Source organism: Trichoderma ghanense (assembly GCF_004382785.1).
Source record: "Trichoderma ghanense strain CCMA-1212 chromosome Unknown scaffold_1, whole genome shotgun sequence".
In the NCBI taxonomy this organism is placed as follows: Eukaryota; Fungi; Ascomycota; class Sordariomycetes; order Hypocreales; family Hypocreaceae; genus Trichoderma; species Trichoderma ghanense.
Window position 1 is genome coordinate 1,642,209 of NW_027395664.1, and position 12,001 is coordinate 1,654,209.

General features: G+C 54.7%; 4 protein-coding genes across 4 annotated transcripts; 3 read left to right on the top strand and 1 right to left on the bottom strand.

The window, feature by feature from the left end:
* Positions 1-757: 757 nt before the first annotated feature.
* CCMA1212_001915 (uncharacterized protein) lies at positions 758-1,276 on the bottom strand (the record flags this gene model as incomplete). The annotated part of the gene is made up of 2 exons (XM_073699323.1): positions 758-1,062; positions 1,117-1,276. 2 exons carry the CDS (start codon positions 1,274-1,276, stop codon positions 758-760), a joined length of 465 nt encoding a protein of 154 aa, XP_073562388.1.
* A 1,278-nt stretch (positions 1,277-2,554) lies between these two features.
* CCMA1212_001916 (putative protein phosphatase 2C 80) lies at positions 2,555-3,865 on the top strand (the record flags this gene model as incomplete). Its single annotated transcript, XM_073699324.1, has 3 exons — positions 2,555-2,997; positions 3,060-3,745; positions 3,807-3,865. The coding sequence occupies 3 exons, from the start codon at positions 2,555-2,557 to the stop codon at positions 3,863-3,865; spliced, it is 1,188 nt and encodes a 395-aa protein (XP_073562391.1).
* Positions 3,866-4,330: 465 nt separating this feature from the next.
* Positions 4,331-5,399, top strand: CCMA1212_001917 (rRNA-processing protein utp23; the record flags this gene model as incomplete). Its single annotated transcript, XM_073699325.1, has 3 exons — positions 4,331-4,482; positions 4,545-4,634; positions 4,687-5,399. The coding sequence occupies exons 1-3, from the start codon at positions 4,395-4,397 to the stop codon at positions 5,397-5,399; spliced, it is 891 nt and encodes a 296-aa protein (XP_073562390.1). The 5' UTR covers positions 4,331-4,394.
* A 1,075-nt stretch (positions 5,400-6,474) lies between these two features.
* CCMA1212_001918 (uncharacterized protein) lies at positions 6,475-10,070 on the top strand (the record flags this gene model as incomplete). The annotated part of the gene is made up of 3 exons (XM_073699326.1): positions 6,475-6,483; positions 6,522-8,663; positions 8,724-10,070. The coding sequence occupies 3 exons, from the start codon at positions 6,475-6,477 to the stop codon at positions 10,068-10,070; spliced, it is 3,498 nt and encodes a 1,165-aa protein (XP_073562383.1).
* Positions 10,071-12,001: the final 1,931 nt, after the last annotated feature.

The window sequence follows — 12,001 nt, forward strand, 5'->3', positions numbered from 1 at the left end:
CATCGTGTCACACCACTCCAGGCGCCGTCAATGCAGGAACTTGAAGTGACGCACGTTGTTTCTACTTTTGGCCCTGTACGAGTACAGTACATACAGCAGATGGAGCAACATCATTTCTCTTCTTCGTTCATTCTCTTGCTTTCCTTTTCCCTTTCTTTCTTTCATTCATTCAGTTATGTGCAAGGTTCCTCAAAGCCAAGCCCCCTTGAGCTCGCTTAAAGCCTAGCACCCTATCACGCAGCCTTGTTCGCATCTCGTACACAACATCACCTTACCTTATGAAATAAGTACTCGCACTTTCTCGCCTCAGTTCTAATTCCGACATTGGCACACCAACTCCCGCAAACTCTGGCCTCCGTTCCCCGAGCTGCCGAGCCTCTCCGGGCCGTGCGATGCAATGCAATGCTACTCCATTGAATACGCCAAAGGCCGCATCTGGCCTAGATAGGCAGAGGCTGCTGTGCTACCAAAGCACTACTACGGAGCGCGGCAACTATCCAGTTCCCAAGCCGTCTATTGCTCCACGGGCAGATTTACCTTCTCACCGGTATTACAGCTACATTCCCGTAAGCCGAAACATCCATCGCGGCGCAGCAGCCAAGCACGTCAACCCACAACAACTCCCTCCTACCAATGGGACTGCTCAAAAGAACCAACAGCCAGCCATGAGCCCCTGTTGGTTCAAAGCCTCACCACAGCCGAAGACGACACAACTTTGCGACACGGCACAAGAAAGGGAAAAGAGAGTGTGGACAAGTCAGCGCTTACAGTACTTCCAAGTTGTCGGTGCTTCCCCTCTTCCACCCCGGACGGGACGGCGGCAGACTCCAATTGCGGTGAAGCATGTGGAATTACGCCGCTGATGGAGCTCTGCAGAAAAGAAGCTGCTGATCCGGGGGGTGGCGGCGCATCCATCCAGCGAGATGCCAATCCAGAAAAGCTGCCAAGAGTCCATTGCTACCTTACCTCGCCTGCAGGAGGGAGTATCACATATTACGAAAGCGTACGAGTAGAAATGGTTTGCGTGGTTGTGGAAACATTCTCTGCTATTCTTTGCAGGTACTGTACGAAGTTCCTGGATAGTAACGACAACATGATGGAATGCTTGCTGCTGACGATGGCGATGGTGATGGGGCACGGCAAGGGTCCGGCTCCGGCTCTCACCAGACATCGTTGCCCTCAGGCCAAGGTCAGAGCAGCTGCCAAACCGTAGCCTGACGTCATGCTGGCCCCTAAAAGAAGAAGATGCGTGGGCTTCAATCTGGCAGTCATCCATGATGGTAATTTGTTTCGTAAAGTCGAAACATGCCGGCCCGCCGTGTCTCACAATGTACCGCCTCTGGTAACACACCCACCATGCCAGGTGTATCCCGTGAACCGATCTGTCAGTGGGTGCCACCCAGAAGCTGCACGAGCACGAAAAGATCACATCCTCCCGCATTGTACGCGTCACAATAAGCCTAAGCCTTGCTCAAGGCGGTGCCGTGCAACCCGTCGTCCCGGTTTCCCAGCCAGCACATCCTCCGTGGTGTGCGTCTTCGGACCCGGTGCCACCATCCAATCACCCGCCTGGGCTGCATTCAATCGACGTCAATGAGGCCCAGTTGAAGTTGAAGTGCATCATGCGGCTGGCTATTCTTGGGTGTTGGGAGATCGCCTCTGTGAATGATGCAGTTGTGCTGCTGTCGATGTCCTGTACTATACAAGCATGTTGCGTATCAAGTTATCGCTGCTGCTCCGCACCTTTTCACCCAGGTTGCCAAGCCTATCCTTAGTCGCATCGCACCAAAGTTCAGCTGCGATGCTAGTCGTGGTCGCGACCCATTTGGTCGTCGATGCTCTGCCTTGGAAGGGCGGCAATCTCCCACGATTAGACCCACGATTAGACCCTCGATCCTGTTGATCCGCTTGCCGGGATCAGCTGGATATTGGAAGACGGTGCGTTGAGCTGCGGTTGATCAAGGCTTCGTGGCAACTCGTTGACGTTGTGCCCTCCGTGATCTCGGGACTGCTACGAAGCACGGCATCTTCGGCTTGTCGGATCCCCTTCTTCAACGGAGGTGCCCTCTTCTCATTTCACGGAAATGAGAGGTCGTGATATTGTCCGATGCAATTTGGCCGTGCAGGCCGGCTTGGGCAATTGCAATTCTCAGGCGAGGCCGAGCTGGATCATGACCTTACTAATTCGCAGCTGCTAAGCGACATTGGACATCTCGACAAACGAGAAATACTAGTAGACACATGTCAGCGGCGATGCTCCAGCGACGTTTCGTCGAGACACCTGCGATGTGGGAAACAGGCGTTTGCAGGGTAGGTAGGCAAGGAATCCGAAGCCATCGTAGAAGGTTCAAAGGGCAGCCATTGTCAGTGCCTTCTCCACGCTCTCCGCATACGGACCTTTACCAATCACATCATCACGTGCGGCGAATCAACCTGCTGCCTTTCACATCCGTCGTAAGCTCCGATCCAGGGCATCGAGACAACTACCTGCTCGCATCCGGGAATCCGCCCCCAGGCTGTGCTCAGCGGCCCAACAGGTTGGCGTTTGCTGCACATGTTGGGAATGCGCACATCACTCTCTCCACCGTTGGCGAGTTTCCTGACATCTTCATCGCGTCTGAAGTGCTTCGCAGGCCCGCGATGGCGGGGCCGCTGGGAGGGACGCCTCGTCTCTGCAGCGTCGCAGTCGCAGCCGCCATCGCAGCCGCCATCGCCCTACGGGAAATCGCCCTTTCGCTTTGAGACGGGCATCGCGCTGTTTGCGAAGCGATCGCCGCGGCCGTTTCCGCCGCCCTTCCTGTCCCCTCCATCCGTATCCTTCTCCGATCCCCTGAGCACCCACCACCAGAGCCGAGACCGTCGCGCCCGCGCGTTTGTGAATGGAGAACTCATCAAGGGACTCACCAACGGTGACGATGCTGTATATGCTAGCGACTATTTCATATGTGCAAACGACGGCGTAGGCGCGTGGGCGGCGCGCCCCAGAGGCCATGCTGGGTAAACCCCTCTCGTAGCACGACACCCCGTCCAGTAGGATTACGGCCCTGACGGACAGATAGGTTGTGGTCGCGACTGATATTGCACTTCTGGGCAACGGCCATCGAAGACGAGGCGACGCAGAACCTGTTCGAGCAAAAGGCCTACCAGCCCGACTCCATCGCGTCTCTTCAGACGGCATTCGAGCAAACACAAGAAGCAACGGGGCCACATAACTGGCAGGGGACGACGACAGTGTGTGGCGCTCAACTTCACTACAAAGTGGTGACGGACGCGGGGCGCCAAGTTGCGGTGCCTGTTCTCCATGTGACCAACCTTGGCGACAGCCAGATCCTCGTTCTCCGCCCTCGAGACCAAGCAGTCGTCTTCAAGACCACAGAACAGTGGCATTGGTTTGACTGTCCACGCCAGCTCGGCACGAATAGCCCCGACACGCCGAAGCAGAATGCGGTGGTGGACACGATAGACCTGGAAGAGGGCGACGTGGTTCTTGCCATGAGCGATGGTGTCATTGACAACCTCTGGGGACACGAGATTGCGGCTCGAGTCTTCCAGAGCATAAAGGAGTGGGAGGCTGGGAGAGGCGTAGGTGCTGATAGCAAAGCAGATCGCAGAGGCGGCCGTAACGGCGGAATGGCGATTGTAGCTCAGGATCTGGTAGCGGCTGCCAAAACGGTAGCTCTAGATCCTTATGCAGAGAGTCCGTTTATGGAACATGCCATTGAGGAGGGCTTAGCCAGCGAGGGAGGTTCGTTCGTTCATTCTCTAAACACTTCTCAACTGCGAGGCACACACTGACATGTTGACAGGAAAGCTGGACGACATCAGCGTCGTTGCCGCATTATGCGTTAGAGACGAAGGGGAGTAAGATGGTGATTTGGGCAGCGCCCGGTGTTGAACAAATCTGGCGCCTGATATCCGGAATCGAAGTTTTGGCGTTTGTCAATTCTGTTATGGACTCGAGTTACTCAGCGAGTTTACCAGAAATACTGGGTCTGGGCAATTGGTGATGATGATGGACAGGGAGGGCATTCATCCCGATCCTATTACCGGCGAGAAGTGATATCAAATACACGTAGCAAAACCAATTGACAATTCATATCAGTCCAAGTCGTCAAAGTGTTTCAATTGCCATTATAGAGACTGAACCATTGGATGGAGGTCAAGTTCTAAATTCGGCGGTGGTGCAGAGGGTGGGTCGTGTAGAGCGGCCCCACCTCGTGAATCTCGAAGTCCTTTATCGCACGTGCTCCACTCTGACGATAAGAAATTTATTTTCCAAGCTGGGACTGAGCTCGATTTGATGGGATTTCACTTGATTGCTGCTACGAAGACTCTTGCTGCTTGACCTCAACTGCCGAAACCAGTCTGAATCCGCCGGAGCACCAATATTCAAGATGAGAGGAAAGCGGTCGAAGCAGTATCGCAAGCTCATGGAGCAATTCTCCATGACGTTTGGCTTTCGCGAACCCTATCAAGTTCTAGGTTCGTCTCAAGCACGAGTGGAGAGGTTCTTATTGACTGCGACTGACACTTTTCTTCTACAGTGGACGCAGAAATGGTCAAGGATGCGAATAAATGTACCATGGATCTGGCGGCTAGGTTGCAGAGCACAGTTCACGGCAAAGTCAAGATATGTGAGTAATGCAGCGCCATTGAACCCAGACAACTACTCACATATTCTGCCAGTAATCACCCAATGCGAGATTCGAAAACTCTACGCAGACAAAGACCAGCCCGGCGGCAATGCGGCGATTGAATTGGCCAAGACATTTGAACGAAGACGCTGTGGACACCACCCTGACGAATACCCCAAACCACTCGAGACGATAGAGTGCTTGCGCTCTGTTGTAGACCCCAAGTCAACAGGCGAAAACAAACATCGCTACGTGGTTGCCAGCCAGAATCTGGATGTCCGAAGAATGCTGCGTGGAATCAGAGGAGTGCCGTTGATTTACATCAAGCGGAGCGTCATGATTCTGGAGCCCATGGCGGACGAGAGCGTGCAGATCCGAGAGCGAGAGGAGAGACGGAAGTTCAGGGCGGAGATTAAGAAAACGGTTGGCAAGCGGAAACGTGAAGAGAAAGACGAGGGCGCGGAAAATGGCGATCACAGCGAAAGCGATGACGAAGACGGCGAACGGAGCAAAGTCACACAAGCACCCACGACCGAGAAGAAGCCCAAGAAGAACAGAGGCGTCAAGGGAGCGAATCCTTTATCCGTGAAAAAGAAGAAGCCTCAGCAGACACCCAAGAAGGATACGAACAAGAAGCCAGAGGCTGCATCAGATGCGCCGGCAAAGAGGAAGCGAAGGAAGAAGACCAAGTCACAAGGTGCGGATGCGCCGAGCGCTTCAGAGCCGGCTGCGGCAGCCCCGAGCAATGCCGGGGAAGAGAGTTGAAGGGCTGCTTTTATGATGAGCGAGGCATTGCAGATTGACTCGCTGTGATGCTTCGTCGAGGGCATCGAGAGTGTCCCGGGTATGAGCATGGAGTTGTAATAATCATGTGATAACTAGCATTTGGCTACGGCAGGTAGAAGCGATTGTAAATTTTACCTTTGTACATACGACTGTTGCGCTGCGCCGGACTGATGGTGAAATGATGGTTGCGGGTGCCTCATATGTGAAGGCCTCACGCTGCTTCTGTGTGTAGAAAGGAGTCAATGGAATGCAGCTTGTGTTGGGTGCTGCAGGAAGCCAATTTATCTCGAGTCTCGAAGCAGCAGAGGGCGACGGCCTGAGACAGTATAATGAAAGACATGAGAAGTCAATTAGATACTCACTCACTCCATTCCTCGTGTCTTCGTCTCGTGTCGTCATGCTGGAAGAAGGTTTAGCTTACGAGGACAGACTTGATAGTACAAAGTATGGGGCAGTGCGCGCACTACCTACCTTATGGGGTCCTGTCAGATCATTTCGTCGTTAACGCATCTCGATGCTTTTGCGGATCGTGATAGGATAGACAAGACAGCCTTTGAATCATCCCGGTCGTCTTACGACTCCCGGCCTAGCAGGATCCCCCTCCACGCCCAGACAGAAATACGAATGCGAGCCACTCGGTCACTGCTACTCCGCAGCCAGCTTGCATCGCCAACATTTGCAGGATTCCCGCCATTACTGCTACCGAAACAGCAACGCCATTCCCCGGAAATACCGCCATTCTGCTGGTTTGTTGTGCCAACTAAGACAACACTGACCAAGCGCTCAAAGCCGTCGTTGGGTGTGGCAGCGCCGGAATTTGCAGCCCGAAAGCAGCACCGTTTCTCCCTCCCGCTAGCCCGGGGGGGCCGCCAAATTTAATCTAACGACGTAACCACATCACCACTCTTGCGACACCGCTCTCTGTTTCTTTACGGCCGCCAGCATCCAACGAGGCAGAAGACGAGCAGGAAGAGAAGGGACAGCTTCGTCGTCGTCTTCTGTCTCTCCTCCCAGAGACTCTCGCGTCCCCCCCCCATCACATCACGTCCCATCCATGCCCCTCGTGCGCGCCGACAAGGTGGATGTGGATGTGATTCCCAGCAACCCCTCCTAGCATATCCTGGGGCTGTGACAATGGCCGGCAAGGACGCAGAAGCCACGGCAGCGGCGGCCCCGACTGCTGTGGCCGACGTCGACGACTTTGGGCTCCCGATCAAGCGATACATACCCCCGCCGGCGGCGGAACCGACGGACGCGGCGACCCAAGATGCGACAGGCGATGCGGATGGCGGGAACGAGACCCGAAATGATCGCGACAGATCCAAAAACGGACTCGAAAGGACAATGGAAGCTGCCGGCGGCGAGGACGGGCGCATATCAGGCAGCGACTCAGAGGACGCTGGCTCCAAGGGTGCACAGTCCACACACGAGACGGCATCTGCAGATGCCGCGTCGCCCCCGAAGCAGACAGACAGCACAGAGACCAAGACCGAGAACGAGACAGGACGACAAGTGGCCGTGAGCTCATCACCGACAGAAGATCAACAGCTGCCTCCCACTACCCCAGTTCCGGCCAAAGGAAACCCTACGTTTGAGACGCCTTCTACACCAAAGACCCCGTTGAGGAGCGCCGAAAAGAGCGAACAGTACCTCCAGGCGAAGTCACCCGAAGGATTCGACCGGACACACAATCGAGACCGAAGCTTCTCCAGCCCTGCTAGTGGCAAGGGCATTTCGGAATTCTCTCATCAACACTTCTTGCAACGAGAAGAAAAGGAGGAGGGGGAGGAGAAGAAGAAGAAGGATGAAGACGATGATGGCGGCTGGCAGGAAATGCCCTCCTACGCCAGATACGACATGTATGACGACGACGACCGTTTGATCGCACGGGAGCACGATGCAGATGAGGATGAAACTTATGGCTACGCGGGTCTCGGCGGTGCCGGAAAGGGATACACACGAGTAATTATGGATGAAGACGCCGAGTCGGCGACGAGCATGGACGAGCACACGCAGTACCTATTCAAGAACCCCAACGGCACTTCCATAGGCGAAGATGAGGAGGCGAGGGACGCCGTGTCCCAAATGCAGGCCACCAAGGACCTCCTCACCGAGGGACAGAGGATCGCGTACGTCGGCGTTGTCCGCCTGGAAATCGTCAACATGGTCAAAGACGCTGAAAACCTACCGCTGCCAAAATCTGCCAAAAGGCAGGTCCTCATGGGTGCCGAAGCCGTCAAGATGTGGGGTCAGAAGATGATGATTCGGCTCTACTCCCACATGGACATTAGCGATGCCGAGCAGATCATGATTGAGCAGCTCGCAGAACACGGCGTCATGGCTCAGGATCTCACGGCAGCCCTTCTTGCCAATTCCAGAGTTCAGAACCCAATGGCGGAAGAGAAGAGGCTGGGGACCCCTAGGTCCAGCCGTTATCCACCGTCGTATTCCGAGGAGGAAAAACCTGCTGAGATGCCGCCCCCGTACGAGACACACAGCGGCGAGGAGCTGCCGGAGGTCAAGACGCCTTCGCAGATGCCCACGACGGAGAAGATTGACATTGACCTGCGATGGACAGTGTTGTGCGACTTGTTCCTGATACTGATTGCGGACTCGGTATATGATGCTCGCTCAAGAGTTCTGCTGGAGCGAGTCGGAAAGAGCCTGGGCATTTCATGGATAGACATTTGCAAGTTCGAAAAGAGGGTAACGGATGCATTGGAGATGCAGCAAGCAGCTGAAAAGGAAAACTGGAACGAAGAAGAACACATGGAGCACCGGAGAAAGATGGCGCTGAAGAAGAGGTACATCATGATGGGCCTTGCGACTGTGGGCGGTGGGCTTGTCATTGGACTCTCGGCTGGTCTGCTTGCCCCCGTCATTGGAGCAGGGTTGGCCGCTGGGTTCACGACCATCGGGGTGACGGGTACGAGCAGCTTCCTAGCTGGAGCTGGAGGCGCTGCCATCATCACATCCAGCGCAGCGGCTTCGGGCGGTGTCATTGGTGGCAGGGCGGCCGGTCGCCGAACTGGCGCTGTCAAGACCTTTGAGTATCGGCCTCTCCACAACAACAAGCGCGTCAACCTGATTGTCACTGTGTCCGGTTGGCTCACGGGAAAGGTTGACGACGTCCGCTTGCCGTTCAGTACGGTCGACCCCATCATGGGTGACATCTACTCGGTGCTGTGGGAACCAGAAATGCTCCGGAGCATGGGTGACACTATCAACATTCTGGCTACCGAGGTAAGCTTACTATCAGAGTTGGACCGGGATATCTGCTGCAAAGGCTAATCACCCCTCTAGGCACTCACACAAGGGCTCCAACAAGTCCTGGGCAGCACTATCCTCGTCAGTCTGATGGCTGCCATTCAGCTGCCCGTGGTCCTGACAAAACTCTCCTATCTCATCGATAACCCCTGGGCGGTGTCTCTCGACCGTGCAACGGCGGCAGGTCTTATCCTGGCCGACTCGCTTATAGAACGTAGCTTGGGGACGCGGCCCATCACCCTTGTCGGGTACTCGCTCGGCGCCCGAGTCATCTTCTCTTGTCTGAGAGAGCTGGCGAGGAAGGGTGCGTTTGGGCTCGTTCAGAACGTCTACATGTTTGGATCGCCCATTGTGGCCAAGCAAGACGAGTATCTCAAGGCCCGGTCCGTGGTTTCTGGCCGCTTCGTAAACGGATTCAACCGCAATGACTGGATCCTCGGCTATCTCTTTCGATTGACAAACGGCGGCATCAGGCGGATTGCCGGACTGGCCCCCTTGGACGACTGCCCGTGGGTAGAAAATGTTGACGTGACGGACCTCGTGGCTGGTCATATGGAATACCGTAAGGCCATGCCTTCGCTCCTCATGAGATGCGGATGGGTCGTCACCAGCGAGGAGTTCTCCGAAATCGAAGACCCTGACCCGGATGACCACCAAGGGCGGCAGCGAGAGCTTATCAACGAGATTGAAGAAGCACGTAGAGCGTTGGAGAAGGAGGGCAAAGCGGCCAAGAGGACAAGCAAGTTTGGATTTTTCGGACGGCGCAGCAAGGGGGAGCGGCAAGAATGGGAGATTTACGAAGACACGGGCAAGAATTCACCCAAGGACGGGAAGAAGACCGAAGACAAGGATGGCAACAACTACGGTGTGCTGTTCGACATTGATGCCATTCGCGCTGAGCTTGCCAAGGAAGCCGAGAATGACGGTGCAGAGGAGATACAAGTCAAGGAGATCAAGTCTACGCTCCCACCGATGAAGCTTGACTATTCGCCCGCCTCATCGCCTCAGACGCCGATACGGGGAGCTGGTCTGGAGCCCCACGGATCATTGCAGACATCAAAGAGTGCGGATGTGCTGCCATTGCGTTTCTCGAATAACGGCACGCGAGAGCAGCCTGCTTCTACATTGGGCACTCGGACGACTCGCCCTTCTCCGTCGCCGTATCTCTACGAGCCCGATACACACGATGACGAGATTCAAATGACGTTTGACACGTCTTTCCAGGAGCCTGGGCGCCGTCATTCCGCGTTTGACGAGGAGCCGAGCAGACCGGTGGTAAAGACGGCTAGCACACTGCCAACCATGACACTGGCCGACCCCTGGAACGACCCGGACGACGATGACTTTGGTAAGGAGCAGGAGATTTCCATGACATTTGCGTAAAGACTTTTGTTGCTTTGATCTGTTTCTCTGCTCTTTGCCTGCATCATCTTGACACATATCATTGGAATTGGGTAAAAATACCTACCATGTCCAAACTGCGTGCGAGTCAACCCTTGACCTTCTTTTTCCTCCATGTCGGAGGGGTCTTAATTGAATGGATGATGAATGGATGGGATGTGAGTTTTCTTTCTACTTTTACTCTGATGAGCTTTTTTATACATGTATAGAGAGGGGGTTCGATGTGCTGCAGATTTCTTGTATGTTTGGGACTGTATAATTGACTGGAGACGAGGCAGCTTAGAGGGTTGTTTCTAGAAAGACGACGGAGGAAAAGGCGAGAGAAGAAGAATAAGACAGGCAATCTCTTGATTCGAACCCATCGTGCCACGTCTTTCTCATGGCTATACAACTCGTGCTGAGATCCTATTACTTTCTGTCCGATGCCCTTTTGCTCATGGATGGTCAAGGGCGCATCAACAGCCTCTCAGAATCCTCTCGGCTGTGCTTGGTTCAACCCTCTACATCCTTTGGGCATCATGTGTAACAAGCATTGAAACAGGCTGTTTCCAAGCCACATGCAATAGCGCATTCGCTAGACCTGGGCATGGACGGGCTTTTGGCCAATCGACACTGCGTTTGATGTATTGGGAATCTTCTGGTTGTACGTCCTCAATTGGGGGCATCTTCAACCTGTGCAGATGAGGTGTGACTTCTTTCTCCAGTGTCCGCAATATCAGGGTACCAAGTACCCGATAGCACCAGCGTCCTCTTGCTGCCTCAGGTATCAGTCACTTAATCATCGAGCACCTCCAATCTCCTTCACAGGCAGCCTCAAACCACCAACTTCAACACGACGAAAACACCACACGACAACTCAATCAACAGCCTCTCTTCGCACCAATCTTCCGCACACCTACCGAACAATAAGGCAGATGCCAAGCCACTCTCCATCACGACTCCCCCCCATGTCCGCCCTAGTCAGCCGCAGTGGAGTCCCCCTTCAGCCTCACCCGGCACTCCATAGGCCCAAGGGGCTTGCCCAACCCAACCAATACGCCACTCCGCTACTCCATCGGAACCCATGAATCAAAAATCAGCCAACGGGTGATAGAGCTCCAGGGCCAATCCCGTCAAACAGGGTTTTGTTACTCTGGAGTGGGTGGAGGTCGTTTGTTGGGTTACCATCAGGAATAGCAGCTCCTTCGATATGCGTCCTCGTCCTTGTTGCACTGCCTGGGCTGGGAGCGGGCTTCTGCTTCATGCCGTGGTCTCTCATGATTACTTTACTTGTACTAGGACCGCAAGTTAACCATCTGTTGCTGTGAATGCGGTCGGCAGCTTTTGTCTATGTAAGTACTCCATAACGGAAAGACTCTTCTACTACTAACCCCCAAATGTAGCATGTAAGAGAAGATCGAAGAGGCGCTGATCAACATCATCACACAACAGACTCCGCTCAACCCCGGTTGCAATGGTTTTCCTGTCAGCGCCGAGTAAGCGGCTGGAGCGATTCCATCTGCGTCCCTTCACTGTACCTATATATACTTGCACATGCGGTGTACGGAGACGACTTGAAGGATGCCAAATATAGACAGCCTCATGCGGCCCCATCCATCCGGCCCAGGCCAAGCCCACTCCAACCCACTCGCCCGTCACCATCTTTTCCTCTGCCCTTCGCTCGGAGTGGACGCCAAAGGGACCGGGGGGGAGCAGGGGTAGCCGAGTTTGATCTGGCGCTGCACCAGGCCAGCGCAACCGCAGCGTAGCAGAAACGCAACACAAACCCGCCTCGATGGAGGAACGTGGCATGGGCGACAATGCTATCACAAGTCACTGGCCACGGCATGGCTTGCAGCAGAACCCCCGGAATCATGAGTGGTCTGAGGAGGGGCAAGACGAACGATGGAATCAGGAAGCCCGTTGAGCCATGT